Source organism: Salvia hispanica, chromosome 4 (genome assembly GCF_023119035.1).
Source record: "Salvia hispanica cultivar TCC Black 2014 chromosome 4, UniMelb_Shisp_WGS_1.0, whole genome shotgun sequence".
In the NCBI taxonomy this organism is placed as follows: domain Eukaryota; kingdom Viridiplantae; phylum Streptophyta; class Magnoliopsida; order Lamiales; family Lamiaceae; genus Salvia; species Salvia hispanica.
The window spans coordinates 13810412-13837550 of NC_062968.1; the positions used below are offsets into that span (position 1 = coordinate 13810412).

The window sequence follows — 27139 nt, forward strand, 5'->3', positions numbered from 1 at the left end:
GATTTTAGAGGGTAGTTTTACTTGGTTTTGATCATATATTGTGTACTTTGAGACATGGTTATAGCTACTTCTCTATTATGTTGGTATTTTGACCATTTTGTGAAGAATGTGTAGAAAAATGTACAAAATATGTGGATGTGCAGCTGCTCAATGTTCGAGACAGCTTTTCTGGAGATTTTGAAGTCCGATTCGCATGTAATGCATACCATTCTCTTCGTCTTCGAAAGAGCTTCGCGTGGATATCTTAAACGTCTCAATCGGAGTTCGGTAGAAGAAGTTATGGCCGTTTTACCAAGACTGCGCAGAGCAGTGACATAGCTGGCGACCCGCCAGGTTCGCATGCAAACGAACCTGGCGACCCGCCAGCAAAACACGAAAAAAACGCCGTAAGCAGCTGGCGACTCGCCAGCTTCGACGCACACCCAACCTGGCGACCCGCCAGCTTCGTCGGACAGCTTATTTCGGGCCCAAAGTCAACCCTAGGTATATATATGCCTAGGAAACGCCTCCAAACACAACTTACACGCCTCCTACCCCAAAAATACCACTTTTTCACCTAGGAAGAAGAGAAGAACGAGCAGAGGACGAGTATTCATCGCAAGATTGAAGACGAAGACCTCCAATCCGCCCAATCCAATTCTAGGAGTTTCTACTTTTAGTTTTATTCTTGTTCAAACAATGTTTTTGAATATTTCTTTGAATATTTCTTTGACTTTTGTGTTGAACATGAGTAGCTAAATCCTTCGTAGAGTTCTACGGGGGAGATACAATGATTCTTATGTTTAATTGATTTCCTTTTTCTATGCCTTGGCTCATGTGGTTATTTTGACTTCTCTTGTGCTTATACATTTATTTGATTGATCACCTTATAAATGCATGTGGATTTTACTACAATACCTGGGAAGTGAGTAGTTTAATTTGAAAGAAGAGAAGTTGACGTCTTTGCCAATATAATCGACAGATTTGAGCCTTTGAATGAAGCTAAGTATCTTAGGAGCTTTTAGGAGTTGTTACCTTAGTTCTAGGAAGGACACTTCGGTTCTAGGTAGCAATCTACAAATTATATGCTTTGAGAAAAGATATAGTTTTACCTTAGTGATAGCTTAATAACCCTTGAGACCCTTTGTTGGCATAGTTAGGAAGTTAGTTGAGCATAGGATAGTTGTTATCGATCCCGTAGGATTCTACCCTTCTCATCCTTGATCTACATCCGTTTTCTTATTTGCTTTTAGTTCTCTAGTTGTTTTTAATTGTTTTTACCTTGCTTTTAATAGATTTAGAAAAACCAAAATTTCCGATTCATCTAGATAGTAGTTGAGGTTGGTTCGTGGTAATTAGGTTGACACTCATTGTCTCTGTGGATACGATACTCTTTGCTTACTATTTGCTACATTAGCCCCGTACACTTGCGGGTATACTTGTGTTAAAAATAAGTTGAGTCAGTGTTTGTCCGCTGGGATGTCCATACTATCGTGGATGCTCTTAGATGTGTGAATTGAATTTGTAGAGTTGCTATCTTGATTATACTCCAATATATATGATTATTTTGGTGTGTGTACCTTAGTGATTTGTTTGTATTGGAGGTACATTGAATCGAATAGATTTATGTCGTTTGTAATTGCCTATATGCGCTATGTGATTGCTTACGAGCATCCACAACTCCATTTCCAATTCATCTCATCTCTACACTATTTATGTACTTTGCCCCACCTTTCACTCCATCTCTTCAAACCATCTCATCTCTTAACTATTTCATTTCTTCACTTAAAAAAAAACATTTCATCCAAAAAAATAATAATTTAAAAAATTAATCAAAATACCCAAAAATAACAAATTAAAACCCTAAAAATTTTAAAAATATAAATAATGGCAACTTTTTTGAAAAAAAAATGAATTATTAAAAAAAAAATTTAATAAAAGCCTATTTTTTGAATTTGGGAAATTGGAAAAATTTTATTAATTTTGGTATTTTTGAATTATTTTGATTAAGAAAAGGGTAATAAACGACGCCCACTCATAGGCCAGCGAGTGGACCTCACAACTCAATCCAAGCTCGCCACGTGGGGGGAGCGTGTGGCGAGCTGTCTCCAAAATTTTTCCTCCCAGCGAGATATTATGCAGCTAGGAGGCTTGCAGCCCGGTCTCTTAGCCATCTCATCTTGACAAGATGAGATAGAGATAGTTAAGAGCCGGGCTGCGATTGCTCTAATGTTTGGAGTTTGGTTATGATGAGCTATCATGTTAAGGGTTGGAAAGTGTTATGATTGATTTGTAAGTGTTATGATTAGAAAGTTAAATGCTAACATAAAAATAAAAGGCTAGAGTTGTGACTTGGAGTGAATTCATCATACTAATTTCGAGTTATCAATTAAATATTGCATATCAATTTTTTTTATGTTGTAATAGTATTATTATTTATTGTCTTTGATCACATCATTATTATCCCGCGTCAATAAATAACGGTAACAAACAAAAAAAATGAACGATTTTTTATTTTAAAAAAGAGGGTTGTCGAATATTCGAGAGAGACGATATGGAAGAAAGGCGGTGTTTGGTTTGTAAATTGATTATTGATTATCCCCAAATTGGAATAATTGCAGCTAGGGTTTCCTACTTTCTCTATATATATGTCATGTCTTTCCGTTCCTCCTCAACCACTCGCTCTCCTAAGGAATTTCCCTACCTTCCTTTCTCTCCTCTCTCTATATTTTCCTTTCTTCTCAGCATAACTAAGGTATTTTTCTTATTCCTTTTCCTATCGGGGTTTATCGCTTTGTTTAATTGCTGTTTTCGATTTTATATTTTTTGATTGGATTCGTCATGAGCGGTATCGTCGATATCTATTCTACTATCCGTTGTTTCTGCATAATCGGGGGCTTTCGATCTGGATTTGCTTTTGATTTGAATTTCGAGTGTCGAATATTATTCGATTGGATTAAGGTTTGGATTGTTGACTTGTGCTTCAGAGGATTTAGATTGAATTTTTCCGGTTTTCCGATTTGGATCTCTGGGTTGTGGTTGTGTAACTGGATTGGGTTCTCTGATTGAGATGGAGGATTATGATCGAGTTTCCGTTTTGTCTGTTTCTAGATGAACTGATGAGTATGCGTTAAGGATTAGTTTTTTTGAATCTTTATACGTTATTCAGTAATTTTATACTGATTAAACTTTAGTTTTGCTAGCTTGATGATCGAAGTTCTTGTTAGTTTTGTGTGGGGAAATACTGGTATCCTGTATATGCTGGTTGGTTTTATCTGTTTTAAATATTGAATTTATGTGGTGTTATTATTACACTGCATTGCCATATAATTTGTGTTAGTGCCCACATATATAATTGACAGCATGTTCTTGGTTCAGATTATAACTTCATGATACAGATAAACATGGCGTTATCCTAGTTTTGGATGATTTTCTATTTTTGAAGGGTTTTTTATATCAATACAAAGTCATCGTTACCTTATTTTGGAATCTTGTGTTTGTATGCAGGGCTTTGGCTTGTGGACTTGCAGTAATTGCAGTCAGCAAAAGTGGAGTGTCTCAAGTCAGAAACTTCTTTTATGTCTGAGCAGGCATCTCTGTTTTTATTATCAATTGGGTTGCTTGGGGAGTACTGTCCTTCACAGAGGAAAAAGGATAGAAATTCGGCACCTCTAGTTGGCTGCATGCATCTCAAGTCACACCAAGGTCATAAAATACGAGGTCAAGACTGCCAGTTTTTGGTTCCAGCTCCTTTTCTGTGGAATTCTTACAATTTTGGAGGAGTAAATCTTGCAGAACAGAAAACCTTGCGTCCATACTGACAGAGATTGTTACTTTTTAACACCTGCAAAATGGCTTTGCAAAACATTGGTGCTGGAAACAAGGATGATGCCTTCTATAGGTATAAGATGCCCAGGATGATCACAAAAATCGAGGGCCGTGGTAATGGCATCAAGACCAACATAGTCAATATGGTTGACATTGCTAAGGCTTTGAGTAGGCCGGCCTCTTACACAACCAAGTATTTTGGCTGTGAGCTGGGAGCTCAATCAAAGTTTGATGAGAAGACTGGAACTTCCCACGTCAATGGATCTCATGATACTTCAAAGCTTGCTGGACTTCTTGAGAATTTCATCAAGAAATTTGTTCAGTGTTATGGTTGTGGGAACCCTGAAACTGAAATTATCATCACTAAGTCACAGATGATCAATCTCAAGTGTGCTGCTTGTGGTTTTATATCAGAGGTTGATATGAGGGACAAGCTCACAACATTCATTATCAAGAACCCTCCTGAGGCTAAGAAGGGAGGTAAGGACAAGAAATTGAGGAGGGCTGAGAAAGAGCGACTCAAGGAAGGAGAGGCAGCTGATGAAGAGCTGAAGAAGCAAAAGAAAGAGGCTGCAAAGAAGAAGGTGTCATCTGGTAGTTCCAAGGATGCAGTATCAAAATCTTCAAAGAAGAAATCCCACTCTGATGAGGACCATTCTCCACCTGGTAGCCAAAAGGATGATCGTGAAGTGGCTGAAGACAGTGATGATGATGTCGAGTGGCAGACAGACACTTCAGCTGTGGCTGCACAACAAACGATACAAGAACAGCTGAATGCTGTTACTGCTAGTATGGTCATGCTCTCAGCCAATGAGGAGAAGGGAAAATCAGGTAAGAGCTCTCCTGCAAGGGAAGGGAAATCCAAAGGGAATGGAGAGACAAATGGGAAAGCTGCTGCAGATAAAGATGAACTCTTTGTGTTGATCAAGGAGTATGTGAGCAGGGGTTCTTCCGCATCCCAAATCAAATCATTCCTGGAGTCTCTCTCTGGCTCTCGCCAGCAGCTAGTGAATGCTTACTTTGAAGCCTTATTTGAGGGAGCTGGAAAAGGTTTCTCCAAAGAGGTTGTGAAGAAGAAAAAATATATTGTTGCCGTACTTGAGGGTGAGGATTCGCAGTGCCATCTGCTTCTAGCCATTGAAGCCTTCTGTGGGAAAGCATCCCCAGAGGCTGTGAAGGAGGTTGCTCTGGTGTTGAAGGCTTTGTATGACGGCGATGTGCTGGAGGAGGAGTTCATAGTGGAATGGTTTGAGAAGGGCCTGGCTGGTGCCAACAAAAGCTCTCCAATATGGAAGAATGTCAAACCCTTCATTGAATGGCTGCAGAGCGCTGAATCTGAATCTGAAGAAGAGTAACTCTTTACAGACTACTTTATTTCCCAGTACAATTTCTCATTATGTTCTACTAGTGTCTTTAGCAACGGCATGGCACGAACGATTCTGTTGCAGTGTTGTTGCCGTCGTCAATAAATGCCGTCGGACACAGGTTTTTATTGTGGAGTGGTTTTAAGTTTTTGTTGTTTTAGCGTCTTGGAAGAGATGTTTCTTGTTCTAAGAAACTCTTCTTCAGTGCTTCTGTTGCGTTTCGTTTGCTATTATTAGTGACATTTTTCTTTGGTTATTAAATCGTTGGTGGTTGTTATTAATCAATCGTTCTATGAATGTCATCCCATTCGATTTCTTATATAGTCATTTTTCTTCTAAAGTAGTAGTAATAGATGTAATTAAAAATTTAATCTGATTTATTGGATAACTTTTCACAGTATATGTTATTTTAAAATATACTTTTGATCATTATATATTGATAATAATGATTTTGGTTTGGTTAATTAGTTTAGTTCTGAAAAGTGAGATATTATAAATAAATTTTGGTTCTCACCTATTTCATAACTTGAAAAAGTGAGTCATAAGAAAATATAAATCAGATCATATTTTACATTGTTTAATGGCATACTACTATATTATGTATTGGAAAATGAGTTAGTACTCCTTGGTCCAGGAGAATATGCATTCGTTTTTTTTAGTATGTCCTACAAGAATATGTATTTTTTAATTTCGAAAATTCTTTTTTCTCTAATGAGGTGACACCCATTTGTCACTAATAATAGTTTTATTACTTTTTTTTAATACTTTTTTCTTAGTTTATCAATTTTGCATTCGTTTTTTTTAGTATGTCCTACAAGAATATGTATTTTTTAATTTCGAAAATTCTTTTTTCTCTAATGAGGTGACACCCATTTGTCACTAATAATAGTTTTATTACTTTTTTTTAATACTTTTTTCTTAGTTTATCAATTTTGCATTAAAATTCGTATCGAATACAAAGTTCATATATTTTTTTTATAATGGAGGTAGTATTATTTTACATCAAATACTAGTGTTGGATTATTGGATCCATAATTTAATGGCATGTTTTCACGTTAGCCATAGATTATAAATGGGAAAATAATTGTTAAGTTTAGGACACTATTAAGAGCATCCATAACGGTGTTCTTGCGAAAGGACGTCGTGTTGTCCGACGTGCTCTATGCATAGAGCACGTTCGTGCCAATGGCAAGAGCACAAGCAGCCGACGTGACATGCTCTGATTGACTGTTGGTTTATTATTTTTTACTATTATTATTTTTAAAAAATTCAAAAAAATCTGAAAACATCAGATTTAATAAAAAAAATATATTTTCTCACTTCTAATAAAATATATCCATTTTTTAGGATTTTAATTATGTAATTAAAATACTCCCATTTCAAACACAAAAAAATGACACTATACCAAACAACTCTCTCAATCTCAAATTTTAGGATTTTAATTATATAATTTTTAATTTTTAGGATTTTAATTATGTAACTTTTACTCTTTTTTTTAATTTGTAATAGTATTCCGGGTATTTTTAATGCATTTTAATATTGTAGAAATGTTTTTATTTAAATTGAATAATAGAATGGTGAGACCCCTGAGCATGTTCTTGCGGAAGAGCATAGATATGGGTGTTGTGCTCTTGCCTAACAGCACGGATGTGGAGGCTAATGAGTGAAAAATCGTAGGTTTAATATGTTTTATTGCCAAAGTTATAAGATAATTGTAGTAAACTAATGATGAAAGAATAATAGGACCAACTCGCCTTTGACATCAAGGAAGAGCCGGTTTCTTTTTGTTGTGTTATTTTCTTATGAAATAAGTTAATTACCCAATTGGTAATTTATTGAACTAAATGGACATTCATTTTCAGGAAGTACCATTATCATTGAATAAGAAGAGTTTTTATATTTTTTAAAATAAATAATTGAAGACTTCATTGTTTATGACAATTATTACCGTGTTAATCATATGTCTTTCAATTCTTAAATATAGATCATGGACTCACAAAGAAAAAAAGGTGAATTCAATAAAAGACTTATGAGTTATGACCAAAAAGTAACTTAAATAAAAAACACTGAAGAGGGTAATAACTTGATGGGTATTACCCTATCGATCGCAAACTCACACGGAAAACAACACGGAAGACGAGAGAGAGAGACAGAGAGATAGAGAGAGAGGCGATTTAGGTTTCAGGGGAGACCCTAGAACGAAAATTGAAGAGAGAATATTTTGGAAGAAATATCAATTGGATTATCATATTTCTTGGTTGAATAAGTGATACAATTCCCATATATATAAGATTAAAAGCATATGTGATTTGACCTCCTATAAGTTAGGGAAAGAACCGACAATTAAAACTCGAACGAAGCTTATAGATATTCTTGACACTTATAATAGTATTAAAAACAAAAGATAAAACAAAAGGAGAGGATAAGATTATCGACGATCCTTATCTGCTCACATAGTTTTGATAAAAATCAGGGCATAGGGTTTGATCTTGGTTCGTTCCTTTAGTGTGACTGCCTTGCTGGGCTCGATCTCACGGGCCATGCCCGTTGGCTGCACCTGCGCTGCAGGGCATCTTGTCTCGGGCTCTTAGTGTGCTACACTTATCATAACCTCAGACCAAATGTTCCTTGAGTTTCTTGGTCCCATCGGACCATTTTTTAAATGCATTAGAATCATGACTTAGTGAATCTCTCATCAATTCAAGAAATCAAGTTAAGAGAATTGGACGGTTTCGTCCTGCTTGTTTTTAAATTTAACAAATGTTAGTTATCAATACAATTAGAGTATTAGATCAAGCTATATTGGATTTGATTAAGAATTTGGATCCGACTATATTGATGTGCTTTTAGCTGTATACCATGTTATTTTCCTAATGCATATATCAGGATTATTTCCGTTCATAAAAAGTAGAAATATATATGGAGTATCAGGATTATTTCCATTCATAAAATGTCTGAAATTGACAGGAATTAAAACAAATTATAACACCATGATATATCAGACTCTGTATTAATTTGATATAGGATTCCTAATTAATCTTTTCTAAAAAAAGTGGAATGTTAGTTAGCTTAGCATCCACGTGGAACTGTTTAAATGGATGTTTTGTTTGCTAGCTGATTGAAATATAAATTGGCGAATTCAAATGAACTGACCTGACCCATTTATACTGATTCACTAAAAATATGCCGAAAGTAACAACAAACTGTATAATGGAGATTATGTAGGAGTATATAATAAAACATATAGTCATTTATATAATAAAAAAAATCAGGTTTATTCTTTTACAGTACACGAATAAATATTACACATCGATAGATATTTAATTAATGGTTATTTTAAATGCACATGCATATAATATATTCGTTCAAAAAAATAGTCGAGTCATGAAGTTTTAATATAAATATCTATTTTACACGAAGAACCGATAAAATAATCTATATCTAAAGGAGGAAAAGAGTATATTGAAATGGATGAGATATTTATCGGCAGTCTTTAGAATTCGTCAAAATATGGTATCTATTGAAAATTGTTGAAATTTTTTAGTAATTAGCAATCATTTTGAAATGTATATACTAGAATAATTAGATGAATATGAATAAATCGTTCAGTTAGGATTTATGAACAGATTTTTCGAACTGTTAGCGTGTCTCATTCATTCCATCTCAGAAATGCACTCCACATTTTATCTGTCTTCTCTTTTCCCTCTTTCTCTCTCTATATCACAATTCACAACATATAAATCTATAAATATATAAACATAATTTGTAGAAACGACAACACCTCAACCATGACTTCACCCCCAACTGCCGCTGCGGAAATCGATTCCTCAATTTGGCACGCAATCGCCGGCGCCGGCGTCCACGTTCCTGCCGTCAATTCCGCCGTCTACTACTTCCCCCAGGGGCATCTCGAGCAGTGCTCCGCCGCCGCTAATCACAATTTCACCCACACTTGGCCCTGGATTCCTTGCCGAGTCATTTCCGTTCGCTACCTCTGCGATTCCGTTTCCGATCAGGTTTTTTCCAGAATTCTCCTCCAGCCGCTGTGTCCGCTCGATTCGCTTCCGACCGGTGGAGGCTCCGCCGCCGCCGACGACGAAATCCTCTCGTTCGCGAAGATCCTGACGCGCTCGGACGCCAACAACGGCGGCGGTTTCTCGGTGCCTAGGTTTTGCGCGGACATCATTCTGCCGCCGCTCGACTTCGAGGCGGATCCGCCTGTGCAGACTCTGGTGACGAGAGACAGCCACGGCAATGCGTGGGGGTTCCGCCACATCTACCGCGGCACGCCGCGGCGCCACCTGCTCACCACTGGCTGGAGCAAGTTCGTGAACGCGAAGCGCCTCGTGGCCGGCGATTCGGTCGTGTTTATGAAGAGGAAATCGACGGAGGAGCTGTTCGTCGGGATCCGGCGCGCGGAGAGGTTCGGCGGCGACGAGAAATCGGAGGCGGCGGAGGCGATCTCGGCGATCGAGAGCGCGGTGAGAGGACTGCGGTTCGAGGTGGTGTACTACCCGAAGGTAGGGTCCCCTGATTTCGTCGTGGCGGCGGAGAAGGTTAACGAGGCGCTGCGGATCCCGTGGAACGCGGGGATGAAGGTCAGGATGGCGGTGGATAGTGACGACGCGTCGCGGCTGGCGTGGATCCAAGGTGGCGTAACCGCCGTGTCGCGGCCGATGACCGGGATCTGGCTCAACTCCCCTTGGCGCATGTTGCAGGTTAACTTTCTGCTTTGTTTATGGTTAATATAATTTTAATTTAATTGAAATATGTGAGAGCAACATTATAAATGTGTGTTGTGTTTTGTTTGATAGAGTATTGTGGTAATGTCTGACATCTAGTTAGTCTACTTTAAATTTGTGTTTATAACTAGTATAACGTAGTAGTACATATACTTTAGGTGAATTGGGATGACCCCGAAGGTTCGCATGCAAATGTGAACCCATGGGAAGTGGAATACCTACCACTCTCTCCACTAATCGATCCCGGGTTCCATCCTGCCAAGAGGTTGAGATTCTTGCCTGATCCGGGCATCCTAGCCACCGATTCGTCACTATTGCGTCAATATCCTCCTGCTGGCATGCAGGGAGCCAGGCGAAACCATATGGCGGCCGACGTCCTCCAACCTCCAAACAACTACGTCAAACCTCTGAACGACGTCCCCCAACATCCGACTAAAGAACCTGATGAACAAGTCATATCTATCTCCACAGTGTTGACTATTGGGAGGTCCAGCTCGGACATTGTGTCGCCGGTCAGCCAGAACGGCGTTCAGGCTGCTACGTCTTTCCAGTTGTTCGGAATGAAGATTGCAACTTCTGCGGTGGAGAGGGATGCCATTGCTGCACATAGAGATTGATTTTTTTGACTGTATAGGGAGTCCATTTTTAGACATTGTTTCAAAACGTGATTGACTTCTTTGGAATATACTACTAGAAATGTTGTCTGCCTTGCTTTGCTTCTTGTTTTAATGCTTTCAACATACAAAAATTAGATGCTGTCACCTAATTCAAAGTTAGATGTATAATTATAATGTTTGCATGGACTGCAAAGCATACGTATGGGACTTAACTTGGTGTATATAGCAGTATATCACTTGATCAAATAAAGATTATATATAATACACAGATGATGAAATATATCACTTTATTATTATTTTTGCAAAACGAGTGTGAAAAAGGAACTGAGACGAATTATCTGGGACGGAGGTGCAACATGAGCTATACAATACGGAACGAACAAGATGTTGATTTGAACCCAAATTCAACCAATAACCTTTCTCCAAGAAATATTTTGACACTTATTTTTGACTAATCGACGATGAGCCCAAACATGTTTTTATCAAGTTGAATCAAGTTCGTCAAAAAAAAAAACACTTAAACCAAATAATCCAAAAGGCATATAGAAAAAGGTAGATAAATTATCTTCTAGTATCAAAATAAATGACACTTTGAGCATAAGAATCAGGATAAAAAAAAAAAATCGTTTGCTAGATGAAAAATGGGACTATATCAAAAAAATAAAATTGGTGCAAACTATAAATCACAAGACCGAAGTCTTGGATCTTACACTGTATATAGTAGGAGTACGAGAGTCTCCCTTCAATTATTAAGAAAACACAAATATCACACAAGAAGACCGGACTAGTATTTCAAGGGAGATATGATTTCTTACCTTTTTCTTCTCTCAAAATTTACTCACCAAACTCTCTCTTGTTCATTTCACTAGTTGTTTTGCACATGCAACTCTTGCATATCAGTTTACTGCGTCGTCGAGCTCCAGTTTATCAGTTACTTGCCATCGCTATAGTTCACCGTGCAAGTCTCATCAAGTATCCAAACGTGAACTTCCTGGAAACTATGTCACGAGCCATGTTTGTACTCGTATATGCATTTAATAGGATATGATTATCACCAAACTTCACACAAAACCTACAAGTACTTACTTAATGCACTTTTCTTGGGTACGTTTTCACTCACAACACAAGGAATTTTGGAAAAGTTTGTCTGATTATCTTGTCACAAAATATATATAGATCAATGATGTATTTTGTTATGATTGAGAAGCTTTATCAAGAGATCATATGAACTTCCTTTTGAAGTTCACTGACGAGCAATGTCATGCATATGGTTTGAGAATGTCGTCTATGAATTCGGATATTGGTGAAATATAGTATTGTCTATGGATATGAAAGAACTGAATTTTTTTAATATGGAAGCTAGTGTCTACAGGGATATATTCAAAAGGATAGATTTTTTTGAATAGGCTTGAAGTGGTATACTTTAATAATTAATACAAGGTGAAAAAACAACCCACTCTTGATTCAAGATTTCTATTAATCCAAATGAAGAATTGACTTTAACATCAAGCATGGAAGTGAACATGCAGAATTGATTGTGAAGGCAAAGCTTATTATAAATGATGATGATAAGCATATAAGATAGGAAGCTCTAACCTAACCCAAAACCATAGTCAAAGACTCAAAGGTAAAAGGTTGACTTCCTATTATATGCTATTCCACACTTTCATGTGAAACTGATGTGGGATCGTATCAGATGAAGTCCCTACTATCCATATGTACTGTATTAAAAGTTAAAACTTTGGATATGAGTTTGCAAGGGATCATACGTATGAAAAATGAATGAGTCGAGTATAAAACTAGCGATTGTGTTTGGTGATGAATTTAGACAAATATTAATAGCTAGTCAGCAAAATGTGGTCAAAGCTACAATTAAATCTTCATATCTTTGTAGTTATAAAGTTTTTGGAAAACATGAGATTTTTTATATTGAATCAACTGAAGATGCATCAAAATTGAAGGATTTCTCTAATGGGAATTACAGCAGATGTGATTATTGAGGGAACTAATGATAGTCATGCTATTAGAGTTAGCCCGAAAATTAACCCTATCTACATAGGATTGCCTGAAATGAGTTCATTATCATTATTTATGGAAAAAAAGTTGTATTTTCATGCCTACATATATGAGTTAGACTTGAATTTAAATAAAACTTGTATCATACATATAAAATTATCATTAAAAATACATTAATTAAAAAATTATGAAAATTTTAACCCAATTAGCCTAAAGCACAAAGTTGTAATTATTGACAATTTATACTATAGGTTACGTCTTAGTTTGAACTATATTATTTGAAACCCCAACCTTCTTAATTTTTTTCATTAAAACAAAAAGCTTTATAGGAAAATTCGACACGATACATCCGAAACATATAGTAACATAACAGAGTATGAAACTCTTCTAAAAACAGTAGAGACAATTCCCAATTTAAATATAAAAAAAAGGGCTCTATATCATCGCGCATTGTCAATTCTCAAACAATATTTTTAACTTCGATCATAGTACTTGGTTTTGTCATTTTATCGAACTAAACAGCAAAAATGGATTTATCACCATCTCTTTCCAAAAAACCAGTGCACACTTAACCACCAACAGATCCATATTTCTTTCCGAAAACGATAACCTGAAGCTTGTCATAACCCGCAAGCACACCAGCACCAGCAACAGCACGAAGAATGTTTGCTCCGGCACCCTTGAACAACGACTTGGCACCCTCGTTCTTGAGGATCTGGGTGAAGGCATCCATCGAGCTCTTGTACTTGACAGCCTCACCTGATGTCATCATCATTCTTCTACGAACAGTGTCAATTGGGTAGGAGGCAAGACCAGCACCATTGGTGATGAGCCAACCGAGGGCAAAACTAGCAAAGAAACTATCCTGTAATCATCACAAGCATTGCCAGTTTAGTACGGTCAGGAATTTTTTTCGGATACAGATAGCATTCTACTATATGGATTTTAGGGGTATGTAGTAACTAACCTGCAGAGATCCAGTTAGGAGGACTGGCTTCAGAGAGTCGTACATACCAAAATACAGACCACGGTATACAATGATACCGACACACGAGATGTTGAATCCCCGGTACAAACCAGCCAAACCATCTGATTTGAGAGTCTTTCTGTAAACATCAATCAGACCATTGAACTGTCTCTCACCTCCTTTCTTTGCAGCCTTGGAATCATTGGCAAGACGAGTACGCGCATAATCCAAGGAGTACACAAAGAGAAGTGAGGAAGCACCAGCAGCACCACCGGAAGCAAGGTTGCCAGCAAACCATTTCCAGTAACCATCACGGTCCTTCTTGAAGTTAAACAGTCTCTTGAAGTAATCCTTGAAAGCAAAATTCAAGGCCTGTTGAACACACAACAACCATGAGTTATCATCATAACAGCATATAGATAATGATACAGGCAACCATATGACTGTGCATAAGAGTGAAAAACTAGGCAGACCTGAGTGGGGAAATAACGGATGACATTAGCAGTGTTTCCTCTCCACAGTGATCCAAACCCTTCATCCTTAATCGTCCTACCAAAACACTCTCCAATTCCCTTGTATGGCTCAGAAAGACGGCCGGCCTTGATCATTTCATCTTGGTTTTGGATCAAAAGCTTCACACGCTCAATAGGAGCAGCAGCGGTCTTCGACACAGCAGCTGAAACTCCTCCCATAAGAAAGTCAATCGCAAAGCCAGCAAAGCCTTTCTCTGAGGGAGCCTGAGCAAACACTGGGTTAGCATTCACAGAGACCAACGACAGATCCTGAGTTGCAACACAGGTCTTAGGATATTGGAAGGCTTGGTTTGTGTAATTGCCATAAGCAAATCGTCTCTGATATGCGGCAGGTTGTGGGACACCTCCATGGTGCACTTGTGAGATGCTCGATCCCAGATGTAATTGGTTAGCTACCTTCTGGGAGATAGTTGGGAAATGGTTTTGATCTGCCATAATACCTAAATATCCCAATACGACAGAATATTAGGCACGTAACGGGCTGGCAGAAACTTGATTACAAGTACACATCAAAGTTACAGTGGAACAGGTATCTACTACTTCATATTCAAATCCTATGCATACACAACAAATAGCAAGCCACCATTAATTATCTGATCATAATAACTCAATGACGAAATTTCATCATATACATGAATTACTGAAACAGACACTACAAAGTATTCTAATTTGCAAAGAAAATGATTGCCTATCATAAGCAAAACTAATTACCGTAAAATTTATAGAAACACATTTGAACATGCTTGTTTATGTATGGAAATGAATCATATCTAAGTCTAGCTCAATTCCAGATCTAGGCGAGTTCATACCTTTCTCTGTATAATAACCCTACATGAACAAAGCCACATTCGGATCCAAATCAGTATCACAGAGGGCAAACTTAAATACTTGTATGGAAGCAGTAAATAGAAGAACATTCAAATGCGATCCAAGGAAAAACAGGGAAAGAGAAGTTTTCAGAATCATACAAAGACGCAAATTCCGCTGAATCCACAAAAAAATTAAAAAAATAGATTTTTAAAAATGGCAGTAAAGAAGTAGCGAGAATTAGGCGGGAAGGTGTTAGTTACCTGGCTGCGGTCGGCTCGAAAAATGATGGGATTGGAGGAGAGACGACCGAGGATCGAAAGAGTCTGGCTGCAGATGCCCATTTTATAGTAGCTGACTGAATACCTAGCACGAGGAAGGGCGCATGGAATACGCTGCGTCGCGGAGCATGTGAAAATTAGTGCGGGTCAAAGTAATGGGCCGGATCATGTGCATTCTAGCCAGGGAAGTCGAAGTAAGTGGATTCTTTTTAACCTTGGCCTTCAATTAGAGTCTAGAGTTGAGGTGAATTATCGATTTGTTGTGCGCAAACTTTTTTTTTTTTTTTTTACCGCATGTGTACCAAAATCGTCTTCGGAAGAATTTGAGTATTTGACTAATCTTGCTGGATCGAGGCCAAAAGTCTCCCAGCGGAGTTTGAATCTCTTAACTGTCACCACAAAAATTTTACTTATTTTTTGCAATATCATATTCCATTCTATTTATTACAATTAATGAATTTGTTTCAAAATCTAAGAAATTGATTATTAAATTAAGTGGCGAGAGAAAAATTAAAATATACTCCCTTCGTCTCAGATTAAGAGTCACTTTTTGCTATAAAAGTCCGTCTCAGTTGAAGAGTCACTTTTAGAATTGTTCATATTTGGTCATACCATTTTACCCCATTCTTCATCAAAATTACATAGAAATGTCATTATCTACATTAAAATAAATCAAAACAAAAATCAAAAGTCAAAAGGGACCCACCTTCAACCAACTCTACCATCTCACTTCATTTGTTACACACTCCACCATCTCACTTTATTTATTACACACTCCAACTTTTTCTTAAAACTTGAGCCATAACAATAAGTGACTTCGAATGTGGGACGGGGAGAGTAAAAAGTAAGGATAGAATAAAGCAGAAAAGTACATTAGGTTGTTTTTTTTCTAAAAATGAAAATGATCACTTTTAACGAAACAACAAAAAAGGAATAACAATTATGGAATGGAAGGAGTGCAATTTTTTAAGATGATGAATTCTCGAATAGTGGTTGACCAAATAGTGATCGAATAATTTCTAGCGTAATGGTTGAGAATACTTGAGATAGACCATCAAGTACTATACCATAACATATTTTGAGAAGTAAAAATATCAAAACAAAGATCCTTTCTAGCCTCTATGATTTCAATAATAAAGAAAAGTCACATACTGCTTTATTATTTATTCAAATTTATCATTTTTACACTCATTTGAAAAATATTGCAATTAGAAGAATCAATCGTTTGAAAGATGCATGGACAACGTATTTTCCTTTCATTTTTTAGTTTGTTAAATTTCTTTTTACATTCACAGGTAGAAGAATGGTATACAAGTGGGAAGTGGCTATTAACAAATTTCAAACACGTTCAACTTTAATGGTTGGATTAAATGTCTTGTCGCAAAGATAAAATTACAACCGACTGCTTTATCCTTCCTCCGTCCACGAATAAATGTCCCGATCACTTTTTTGCACTTGTTTTGTAAAAATGATAATAAATAGTCAAAGTGATAAAATGATAAAGTCCATGGGGATGGTCTACAGGGTTCATAACTACTCCCCTTACTACAGGACGCTTACCTAGCCAACGCTTGGATCCGGCTCTACCCAAACTTTTCTGGTTCGCCCCAACATTCCCCACTTGTCCGACTGTTGCTGAGCAGTTTTTGGATATCAAACGGACCTCCCCAGAAGGTAATTTTAATGTGGCCGATTTCCCCTCTTTCTTATCTACATTATTCTCTATCTTACTATATCATTTCTCCACTTTAACTATTTATTGTCATTTTTACAAAATAAGTGCAAAAAAGTGACCGAGATATTTATTCGTGGACGGAGGGAGTAGTTTATATCTTTCACAACTAAAACATGGATGGGTAGAAAAGAATTAAAAAAAAAACGAAGAGTGAGAACAAATTGTGGAACTAATTTGAAAATCTCAAACACTTAGAAATAACTATGATCTTAGTTGTTGTGTCATGTATGGTTAATGGCGGATCATGAGCTGAATTAAATCAAGGCAAGTTGACCACTATCGTGGTAAGTTCAGTTATTAGTAGTTTATAATCAAGCAAAATTTAAATTTGATATACTTCGTTCGTTCCACAATAAAAGTTACATTTTATCATTTTAGTCCGTCTCACAATAAAAGTCATATTTCACTTTTACGATAAATGATAAGTAGGTCTCTCATTCCACTAACTCGCTTCACTCCGATTTTGTTATATAACCAATATAAAAAAGTGTATCTCATATTTCGCTAACTTTTTCAACTCTTTATTCTTTATATATTTTTAATATTCATGCCCATACCAAAATATAACTCTAAACCTGATGTTTACATCAAATGTAACTCCTATTGTGAGACGGAGGGATACTATTATTTCAAAGTCAACGCTTAATCGAGTTTTCTTAATTTAGATACACATTTCTGTGTATTTTAAAATAAAATATACCGCGCTAACATAGTATATTAACTAGTATTTTTACGGCAAATAAAATTAGTTAGAGATTAATATGATTGTTACTTAGAAATGTGAATCAACACTTACATGCACTCTTTAAAACCCTTCTTGATTCGATGAAATAGAGGAGAGAATGAAAGGTCGATTCCTATTTTCATTCATGTCCTTTGAGTTGGTATAATTAAATGAAATATTCATGTAATGGAATGGGATAGTATGCAAACGATTATCATTCATCCTTATCTTCGTTCTATTTCACTCTCGTTCCATCCCTTAGTGAGACGGACTTAGGCATTATTTTATAAACTCATTATGGTTTAACTGTTAGTTTGTTCTCATATGAAGTGGCTTGACGAAAAATGGACAAATGATGATGTTCAGAGACCAAAAAGAAGGGTTTTAAATTGTTATTTTTAATCCTTTTTTGAACACCACTAATGTCTTCATCTTCTAAAGAGTTTCGTGTGGATATCTGCACGCCTCAATCGGAGTTATGTGGAGAAATTTATGATTGTTTTGCGAAAACTGTAAAATGCTAAGCACCATCCGACTGGATATATAGTGTCGTGACCAAATTTCATCCGATTGGGTAACACTCAACGACCCTAAGACTATCCTCATCAGTGACCCTCACCCAACCCAACCCCAATTAACTTTTTAATAAAATATTCATTTCTCTTTCATCCACATATACAACCCCCAACTTATTAAAACTTTTACTTTCATCAATGACCTCAACTCAACCTAGTGGAGCCACATTGGAACAAGGGGTACCACTGTACCCCCAAATTTCATGGTAATTATATATGTAGGTGCATTCACTACAAAGAAATGATGGTGGTTCAGCAGTAATCCACCCCATATTCGTTTCTCGCTGTCTGTGTTCGATTCCTACAGCCACAGTTACATCAGTTTTACTTTTTTCCCTTTTTCTTCCGGGAACAGAACTCACTTTGGGCAAGATTCATGATGCAAAAATACTGTCATTCAACTGCGCCATCGAAAGCGCCGTTCACCGGGAAACAGAGTATCACATGGAAGCGCATGGCTAAGACTGGAAACAAGGTTCACAAACACATTTTATGGGCGCTAGGAAACGGAGAAATCCATTTTTGGGAGGATATCGGGTGGGCGATAGGCCGATGAGGGAAATGTGCAACCCGGGGATGACTCTGCCTCAGTACAGAGTGAAGGACTTTTGGGAGAATGGAAAGTGGAATGTGAGCTTGCTTCAAGGAGTGCTTGAACCTCTAGGAGTCCCTAGAGGGGTGATCGAAGAAGTAGAGAAGGTTCCAATTGACTCGGAAGGTACACTCTGAGATGGAGCTGTTCGGCTCAGGGTAACTTTACCACAAGCTCAGCATGGGAGCTATGTAGGCATCGTCATCCTCACACACCGGTTTTCAACTTGATCTGGAATGATTGTATTCTGCCTTCGATGTCAATCTTCATTTGGAGGCTGTTGGCAAATAGGATTCCGGTTGATGCCAAGCTTCAATAGAGAAGAGTCTGCCTAGCGTCGAAATGTAGATGTTGTACAAGGCCTGATGTGGAAACAAGGGAGCATCTTTTCCTTCGAGGCGAGGTTGCAGCTGAAGTTTGGGAAAGATTCGCAACTTGGTTTCCCAAGTTGCCAAGATGGAACGATGGGGTCTCTGACTTGGAAACACGAATTAGATTTTGACATTGTAGACTGAGTATAGATAAGCTTCATGTAAGCTCGATCATCCGTGCCTTATCCTGTGGTTCATCTGGTCGGAACGCAATAGCCATATCCACCGGGGTACGAAGATGAAGGCAGTCAACGTGATTAACCGAGTAACAATGCACCTGCAACAACTTATTACGGCTAGTAAACTTAGGAAGGGGGAATGGGACGGGTGTGATAAATTGGAGAGCTTCAACACGTCGGCTTGGAAAGAGAGGCCTCGTAAGCTCATCAAACTCGTGAGATGGATTCCGCCGGACACAGAATGGATCAAGCTCAACACTAAAGGAGGGTGGAGGCAATCGGAAGCAGGGGTAGGAGGCACTATTCGAGACTCGGGAAGCAATCTTATTCGGGGATTCACAGCAAAAGTGGATGTTTCTTCGACTCTTGACGCGGACTTGCAGGCCCTCTCCCTCGGGCTTGACCTAGCTAGAGAAAGGGGGTTGCGGATTTGGATTGAACTGAACTCCATGTAGATAGTTTCGATGCTGCAAACCAACGAATACGACCCAGCTAACTTGTGGTATTGTATCACACACATTCGGAACAAGTTAAGGCTTGTAGAAAGCAAGATTACTCACTGCCATAATGAAGGAAACAGAGCAGCATACTTCTTGGCGTGTCAAGGGTGTCTCGAGGAAACACAACAAGTCTTTGATCACAACACGGCTCCGACGATGGTCAAGGCGCTGGTAAGAATGGATCAGCTCAACCTTCCAAATTTCCATTTTCGATGAACCGATTTTCATGAAGAATATCTGCCATGGTAGTTATAACTATAATTTTGGAAGAGAGTAGATTGGTGTCCATCTCTTGTGTATGGATGAGACAATGATGCACTCTTTAGTTAGTTGTCATGCCACTTTCGGGCAGTATAAGCTTGTCGTTGTGGATATAAAGGGATGAGGGACCCACGAACCCTCCATCATAAGGTGTTTTTAAGAAAAATAAAAAAAATAAAACAAAATCAAACATATGTATTCTTCTACACAATAAATAAACTTCACAAAGTCTAGTAGTATTATATATTTCGTATTACACATTTTAAATGAATGCCTTTTATTTTTTATCTATAAAAATTGTAGTAAATTGACACGTATTTTCTTATATGCATTACATTAGTATAGATTTTCTTCTACAATAAATATTAAGTACCTTAATATTATAGTGATATAATAGTATATTCCAAATATATGCTTTATTTTTTTAATTTATATAAATTGTACTCCACATTTTTCTTCATATCAATAAACATTACGTATGTGTTTTATATTTTAAACTCAAGTATTAAGGTATATTAAGTTAATCTTAATTTATACTAAAGTCAGATTTTTGAAGTTCCGAGTCACTGTATTTATTTATCGTACCCTCAAATCGAAAATCTTGGATCCACCACTGACTCAACCCCAATACATATTTTCTTTTTCATATACTTTTAATAAATATAAATTTATTCAAATATATTAAAAAAACTCATATAAAAATTATATAAATTATTTTATAATTCATATGAGAAAACAAACTCCCTATCCGTGAATAGAGTAGCAAAAAGTTTCAGCATTTCCTTCTTGTTCTTTTGCAGGTGTATTTTCAAAAAACTCAGTAGGATCATAATAATTTTTTATATGTATTATGTTCATCTTCTACTATCATATTATGCATGATGATACAAGTAATCAAAATTTTTTCCATCAACATCTTGTCCCAGAATAGGCATGACCTTTGCAAAAATGTGAAACGCACGTGTAGAACTCCAAATGCTTGCTCAACATCTTTTCTGATAGAATGTGTAGTTGGTGTTATCTTCAAAAAAATTTCAAAAGCTATTTATATACTAAATATATTTGTATGTGACACTAAACTAGACATGTGGGATACACTTGCAGTAAAGCATGTGACATATCAATAATTTTTGCAGGATAATGCATGCGATACGGAAATCATGTTTTCACCAAAACATGTGATATTACAGTGATGCATGCGACAATTCAAAAACTTTTTCAAGATATTGGATGTATTACCAAACTCATATCTGCAAATGCATGCAATAAAGAACTGATGCTTGTCACATCTTAATTACTTTTGCAGGAAAATGCATGTGATACCAAAACTCAGATCTGCAAAGGCATGTGATAAAGAAATGATGCTTGTGACATGTCAATTACTTTTGCAGGAAAATGCATGTGTCACGAAAATCATATGTACAAATGCATGTGATAAAGAAATAATGTTTGTGACATCTCAATTGCTTTTGCAGAAAATGCATTTGACCAAATTTATACCTGCAAATACATGTGATAAAGAACTAATGTTTGTGACATCTCAATTACTTTTGCAGAAAAATGCATGTGACATAAAAACTCGTATTTGCAAATGCATGTGATAAAGAAATGATGTTTGTGACATCTCAATTACTTTTGCACGAAAATGCATGTGTCACGAAAATCATATCTACAAATGTATGTGATAAAGAAATAATGTTTGTGACATCTCAATTGCTTTTGCAGAAAAATGCATGTGACACCAATTTATATCACACAAACTTAATATTACACAAATTAATATTACATAAAGTACAAACAAAGATCACACCAACATAAACAAATTAAGATCACACAAAACTAACATTGCATAATTAAAAGCACACCAAACTAATATTACTTAAACTAATGTCACACCAAACTAATATTACATAACTTATTGTCACATCAAACTCATATCAAACTAAACTCATTTATTTTCCAAACACAAGTTCCATTAGTCGGTGTTTCATCTCTTGATCTTCTGGGGACAAGTGCTCTTTGTCTAACAACTTAATCAACATTTTTTGGTACATCTTCATAGAGGGATATTCCAGCTTTTCACGCTCTATCTGCAGTCGAGTCTTCACTAGTTCGTTTTCATTATCTTTAGCTAGCCTTAGTGCATGAAGTTCTGCAGCAACTTGAGCATTAGTAGAAGTTACCTTACTTTTTCTTTTTCTTTTTGCCTTGTCACTGCCTATAGGCCGAGAACTAGTTGAATGTCCAGATGTAGGAGTTTTCGGATTTGAAGGGATAGTATACTCGCCAAATTCATAAGTCTTTGTCCTCTTTGAGTTGCTACCATCTCGTTCATAAGCAACATTTTCATTGTAAGGAAATATTTGTGATGTATCATGAATACTCCACTTCGCATGTTTGCTCATAACTTCATTAAACACTATCAAATCTTGAAATTTGTTGTCGCCTGCTGCTTGGTAGATGCTTTGAGCTTCATTCTCAACATCTTAGTCGCTCATTCCATTCCTCCTTCGCGCGTTTGCTTCTCTACAAGAAGCCACTCATTTGTTTGTATTTTCGTTAAGTCGTTTCCATCGACACTTCATAGACTCCACGTTTCTTTTGTTAATTTCATCTGGATTTTCGTTAAGTCATTTTCTGCTTGACTTACATGATACTACAAATTTTGCATATGTAACCATAGTGCTTCTCCCTTCAAATTTTTACCATGCACACTATCTACGCTTGCATAGACCCAAGCGTTAGACCTAAGTGCTAAATCTTCTTTCACAACCCAATTTATATTTTTTGAGCTCCTCCTCTTTTTGTTCGCTTGTTGGGCATCTCCGAACAAGTTGCGGGTGATATTTTCTGATGTGGGAATTTCAGTAGATGTAGGAATTCAACGAACTTGGATATTCTGATGATTGTTGATAATTTTGAAAAAAATGGGGATTCTGATAAGGTGGTGCAAAATTTGAAAAATTTTGCGAACTTGGATATTCTGATGATTGTTGATAATTTTGGAAATTTTGATAGATTGGGAAACAAGGACGATAATTTGGATGATTTGGATCCATAAAACCAAATTTGTCAAAACAAGAATGAAATGAAATTTTGTTTGATAAATTTGGTTTGCTTGCGATGAGTTCTGCATGTTAAGTGGGATATATATAAAAAAATGAAGCACAATATAGTAGTAAATAATAAAATAAATAATAATAATAATAATAATAATAAATTAAACATAAATATGAAGTAGTTCACGTCATCTTTTGGAAGAGTGGTTCACATGATTCTTTTGGAAGAATAATTTACATGATTTTTTTGAAAGAATAAGAATAATAATCATTGAATAAAATAAATTAATAATTAAAAGGAATAAAACATTTTATTGTTCAACCAATAAAAATGTGACATGTGTATTTGATCCTCACTTTTTGTATGGGTTGACTGACAACACCAAAGAAGGAGGGGGTTGAGATAATTGATTTTAGAATTATTTTAATTTTATTTGTTACTCCCTCCGTCTCGGAGTATTAGACTCACTTCTTTTGGGCACATGATTTAAGGAAGTGATATTTAAATAGTTAAAGTGGAGAGAGTAAAGTATGAGAGAGGGAAAAAGTAGGGGAGAGAAGAGAGAAAAAAGTAGGTGGAGAATAAAATAAGATAGATGCTTTTTGCTTAAAAAGGAAATGAGTCCAATATGTTGGGACATCTCAAAAAAGAAAGTTGGTCTAATACCTTGGGACGGAGGGAGTACTATTTTATCTTTTTATGGGTGACCTTGGTTACAAATTACCGATGGGAGTAGTCTAAAAGAGCCCCAAGGTCATATGTTGAGATATGCCACTCGACTGGTTAGGATGTAAAAGGGCCTTCTTAGGTTCAAATTAAAATCTAGATTCCATGAAAAGCTAGGAATAAACATAAAACCTCAAGGATCCACACATCACACATGAGAAGTTATGAAACAAACGAACAACTATTATAAAATACTATCTCTGTCCCACAATAGGAGTCCACATTTGACTCGGCACGAATAATGCAAGATACGTATCATGTCAATTCCTTCTCCTCTGAATTTGACATAAAAAAAAAAACCATTGTGAAAGAAGAATATATTATTTGAAGCGCATTGGCACATTAAATTGTTGTCTTAAGAAGCAGCATCCAAGTTTTGAATCACGAGACGAACTCCATTTCCAGGCTCCATAACTAAATTCATGGCCGGAGCATGAACATAGTTTGGAGACAGAGAGAAAGAGAAGTTGGACAATATGTGAGCAACAAGTATCTTGAGTTCAAGCATTGCTAGGTTCAACCCTAAGCATATCCTCGGCCCAAACCCAAACGGCATGAACAAATGTGGGAGTTTGCACGCGCCAGCTGTGCCGTTGGCGAACCTCTCTGGTTTAAACTGGTAAGAATCTGGTCCCCAAATGTCCGGATCTGTGTGCAAAGTTATAATCAGTATCCATATTGTAACACCTTTTGGAATACGAGTGCCGCTGAATTCCATCTCTTTTACTGCCTCTCGTGCCAACACACCCACCGGAGGATAAAGCCTTAGCGATTCATTGATTACCATTGTCAACTGTAAACACAAGACGGCCAAGAATACCGTTGATAGTGATTTTTATTTAAGAAAATGTGTGACTTTAAGTGAGATACGTACGTACGTACCTGTTTCATATGCCTAAGAGAATCAAAATCTAGAGGCTTTCGTCTGCAAATTCCAACAACTTCCTCTCTCACGCGATGCTGCCATTCTGGATTCGAAGCTAATAACATAAGGCACCAAGATGCTACGATCGCAGTGGTCTCGAATCCAGCAAAATAAATGCTTTTGCAGTTGTCAATGGTGAATTTTGTGATTGCATCTGGGCTTGGTTTACTATTGCTTTCAGCTGCCCCTTTGAGAATCATTCCAAGCATATTTTTGTCCATATTTTCTTCATTTTTTTGTTTCAATAGTGCCAATATCAATTCTCTTATATCTCTTTGTAGCCTCCATGAGCTTCTATTGTGCTTTGTGGGAACATGTCTATATTTATATTTATCAATAAGTCAATGTAGCTTCATTAAATCAATTTAATTACAAAAACAAATACTGACCTCATGCCAGGAATACCCAAAGAGAATCCTTTCTTGGCTGTAATTTGTTGAAGAGCAGCAAGTTTTTGAAAAAGTTGTTCCCCTTCAGCATAGCTACTTCCAAAACAAGCTCTTGAAATTACTTCTCCTGAGAATTTTTTTAAATAATCATCAATTTTAATATCAGCTTTGCCACCTTCAGCTTCAATCAGACCCTTCCAGGACTCTATCAACATCAATGTTGATTGTTCAATCAAATTTGTCATTCCCTACAAAAGTTCCAATATTAGTTGACATTATAAAACATACTACTATCAGTTTCTAAACTCAATGTCAGTTCGTTGATTTATGAATATCACTAATTTTGTTGATAATGAAAGTCAACAACTACTAATATGTTTTGTGATGCTCACTAAAACTCAATATCAGTTCGTTGATTTATGAATATCAGTAGGATTTTGTGATATTGAAAGTCAACAACTACAACTAATATATTTTCTGATGCTCATTGATATTAATGAATAGCAAGCTGATTGGTTCTCAAGTTCTCGATTGATCACAACTCTGTATTCCGATTATATATTGCTAAACATATACTCCTACATACCTTGACTTTGTCAATAAACAATTCAGGAGCAAGAATCTTCCTTTGATAAGCCCAACTGTTGCCGTTTGCTGTCACAATGCCGTTTCCCAACAAAGCTTCCAAATCTAACCCAGGAAATGAAGGTTTAACCAAATCGAGGGATGTGCATGTAATCACCTCTTTTATTACGTCATATTTATTCACAACTAATACTGGTGTATTTCCAAGTGAAAACATAAACATATCACCTGTTTAATCAAAAACCCCATGTATCATTCACGCAATAATCATAACTATAAACATATATTCAACCAAGACTTTTTTAATAATTTTTAGCTAAACTATACTCCCTCTATCCATATTGTTCGAGACATTTCTTTTTTGCAATTATTTTGAAAAAATAATAATAAATAGTTAAAATGGAGAAAAAGTAAAGTAAGAGAAATACTCGCTCCCTCTATCAATTGGGATCTTTTCTATATTACTCTCTCTTACATTAATAAAATGGGACGGAGGGATACTTAACCGTATAGCTGCCTCCATTCATTAAAAGCGGAAAAGAGAATAGCTTCGCAGTTGTGAGAGGCCGGTGATCCGGCGGCGGCGGCAACAGCGGCAGCGGCTGCAGGAGAAGCTCGTGAATTCTTGATGTCTATGATGTTCCCAAGTAGAAAAGATGGTGGCGGCCCTCCGACGCCTTGCTGCTTCAGCGCGTGCCGCAGCAGTCGGGGCGCCACCACCAGGGCTTTGTACAGCCTGAAAATTAGTGCAAGAATAGAGGCTAAAGCAATAGACACGATTATTTGAAGCAAAAAATGTTTCTCCATTACCAAAAATGTCATACTTTGTTTAGTTTTTCTTCTTAGGGCAATTACTTAGGTATTAGTATATGAATGAGTTGTGGTTCTCATGTTTATTTTTTAATGAACTACTACTATGTCAGCATGTAGAGAATTCAACTCTCTATTTACAAAATTTATTCTCGAATACTCAAACTTTATAATTGACCTTTAACCAAAAACTTTTATGATTTTGTGGCAATTTAGTCTAATTAATTTATGAATCTTGACAACTAATGTGGGAATCAATTTAACGATTGTCCAAATATACAATTAGATTTAGAATTTGGAGGAAATTGATTAACATCAAAAGGCAATTTACAAAGCAAAGTCAGCCGATGAGTTCGATATAAAATACTTCCTCCGTCCCACAAAGATTGTCTCATTTATTCATTTTGGTCTGTTCCACAAAGTATGTCTCATTTTACTTTTTACCATTTTTGGTAGTGTACCTCATATTCCACTAACTCATTCATACTCACATTTTATTATAAAATTAATATATAAAAGTAGGACCCACATTCCACTAACTTTTTCAACTCACTTTTTATTACATTTCTTAAA

General features: G+C 36.6%; 4 protein-coding genes across 6 annotated transcripts; 2 read left to right on the forward strand and 2 right to left on the reverse strand.

Annotated features, from left to right (window-relative positions):
* The first annotated feature begins 2583 nt into the window (after nt 1–2583).
* LOC125219540 (eukaryotic translation initiation factor 5-like) lies at nt 2584–5452 on the forward strand. Its single transcript, XM_048121550.1, has 2 exons — nt 2584–2734; nt 3487–5452. Exon 2 carries the CDS (start codon nt 3831–3833, stop codon nt 5160–5162), a length of 1332 nt encoding a protein of 443 aa, XP_047977507.1. The 5' UTR covers nt 2584–2734; nt 3487–3830; the 3' UTR covers nt 5163–5452.
* A 3431-nt stretch (nt 5453–8883) lies between these two features.
* LOC125224558 (auxin response factor 17-like) lies at nt 8884–10626 on the forward strand. Its single transcript, XM_048127978.1, has 2 exons — nt 8884–9889; nt 10072–10626. Exons 1-2 carry the CDS (start codon nt 8960–8962, stop codon nt 10528–10530), a joined length of 1389 nt encoding a protein of 462 aa, XP_047983935.1. The 5' UTR covers nt 8884–8959; the 3' UTR covers nt 10531–10626.
* A 2333-nt stretch (nt 10627–12959) lies between these two features.
* Nucleotides 12960–15224, reverse strand: LOC125185558 (ADP,ATP carrier protein 1, mitochondrial-like). Of its 2 annotated transcripts, none has more exons than XM_048082115.1 (4): nt 15117–15224; nt 13987–14486; nt 13514–13885; nt 12960–13411 (listed from the first exon to the last, which is right to left on the reverse strand). In XM_048082115.1, the coding sequence occupies exons 2-4, from the start codon at nt 14479–14481 to the stop codon at nt 13115–13117; spliced, it is 1164 nt and encodes a 387-aa protein (XP_047938072.1). In that variant the 5' UTR covers nt 14482–14486; nt 15117–15224; the 3' UTR covers nt 12960–13114. The 2 variants fall into 2 exon arrangements, with proteins under 2 accessions (XP_047938072.1, XP_047938071.1); XM_048082114.1 differs by lacking the exon at nt 15117–15224 and adding an exon at nt 14856–14874.
* Nucleotides 15225–24012: 8788 nt separating this feature from the next.
* Nucleotides 24013–26631, reverse strand: LOC125220001 (cytochrome P450 714C2-like). Of its 2 annotated transcripts, none has more exons than XM_048122108.1 (5): nt 26263–26631; nt 25758–25861; nt 25172–25419; nt 24740–25100; nt 24013–24650 (listed from the first exon to the last, which is right to left on the reverse strand). In XM_048122108.1, exons 1-5 carry the CDS (start codon nt 26576–26578, stop codon nt 24213–24215), a joined length of 1467 nt encoding a protein of 488 aa, XP_047978065.1. In that variant the 5' UTR covers nt 26579–26631; the 3' UTR covers nt 24013–24212. The 2 variants fall into 2 exon arrangements, with proteins under 2 accessions (XP_047978065.1, XP_047978064.1); XM_048122107.1 differs by having other exon boundaries at nt 25758–25984; nt 26263–26630.
* Nucleotides 26632–27139: the final 508 nt, after the last annotated feature.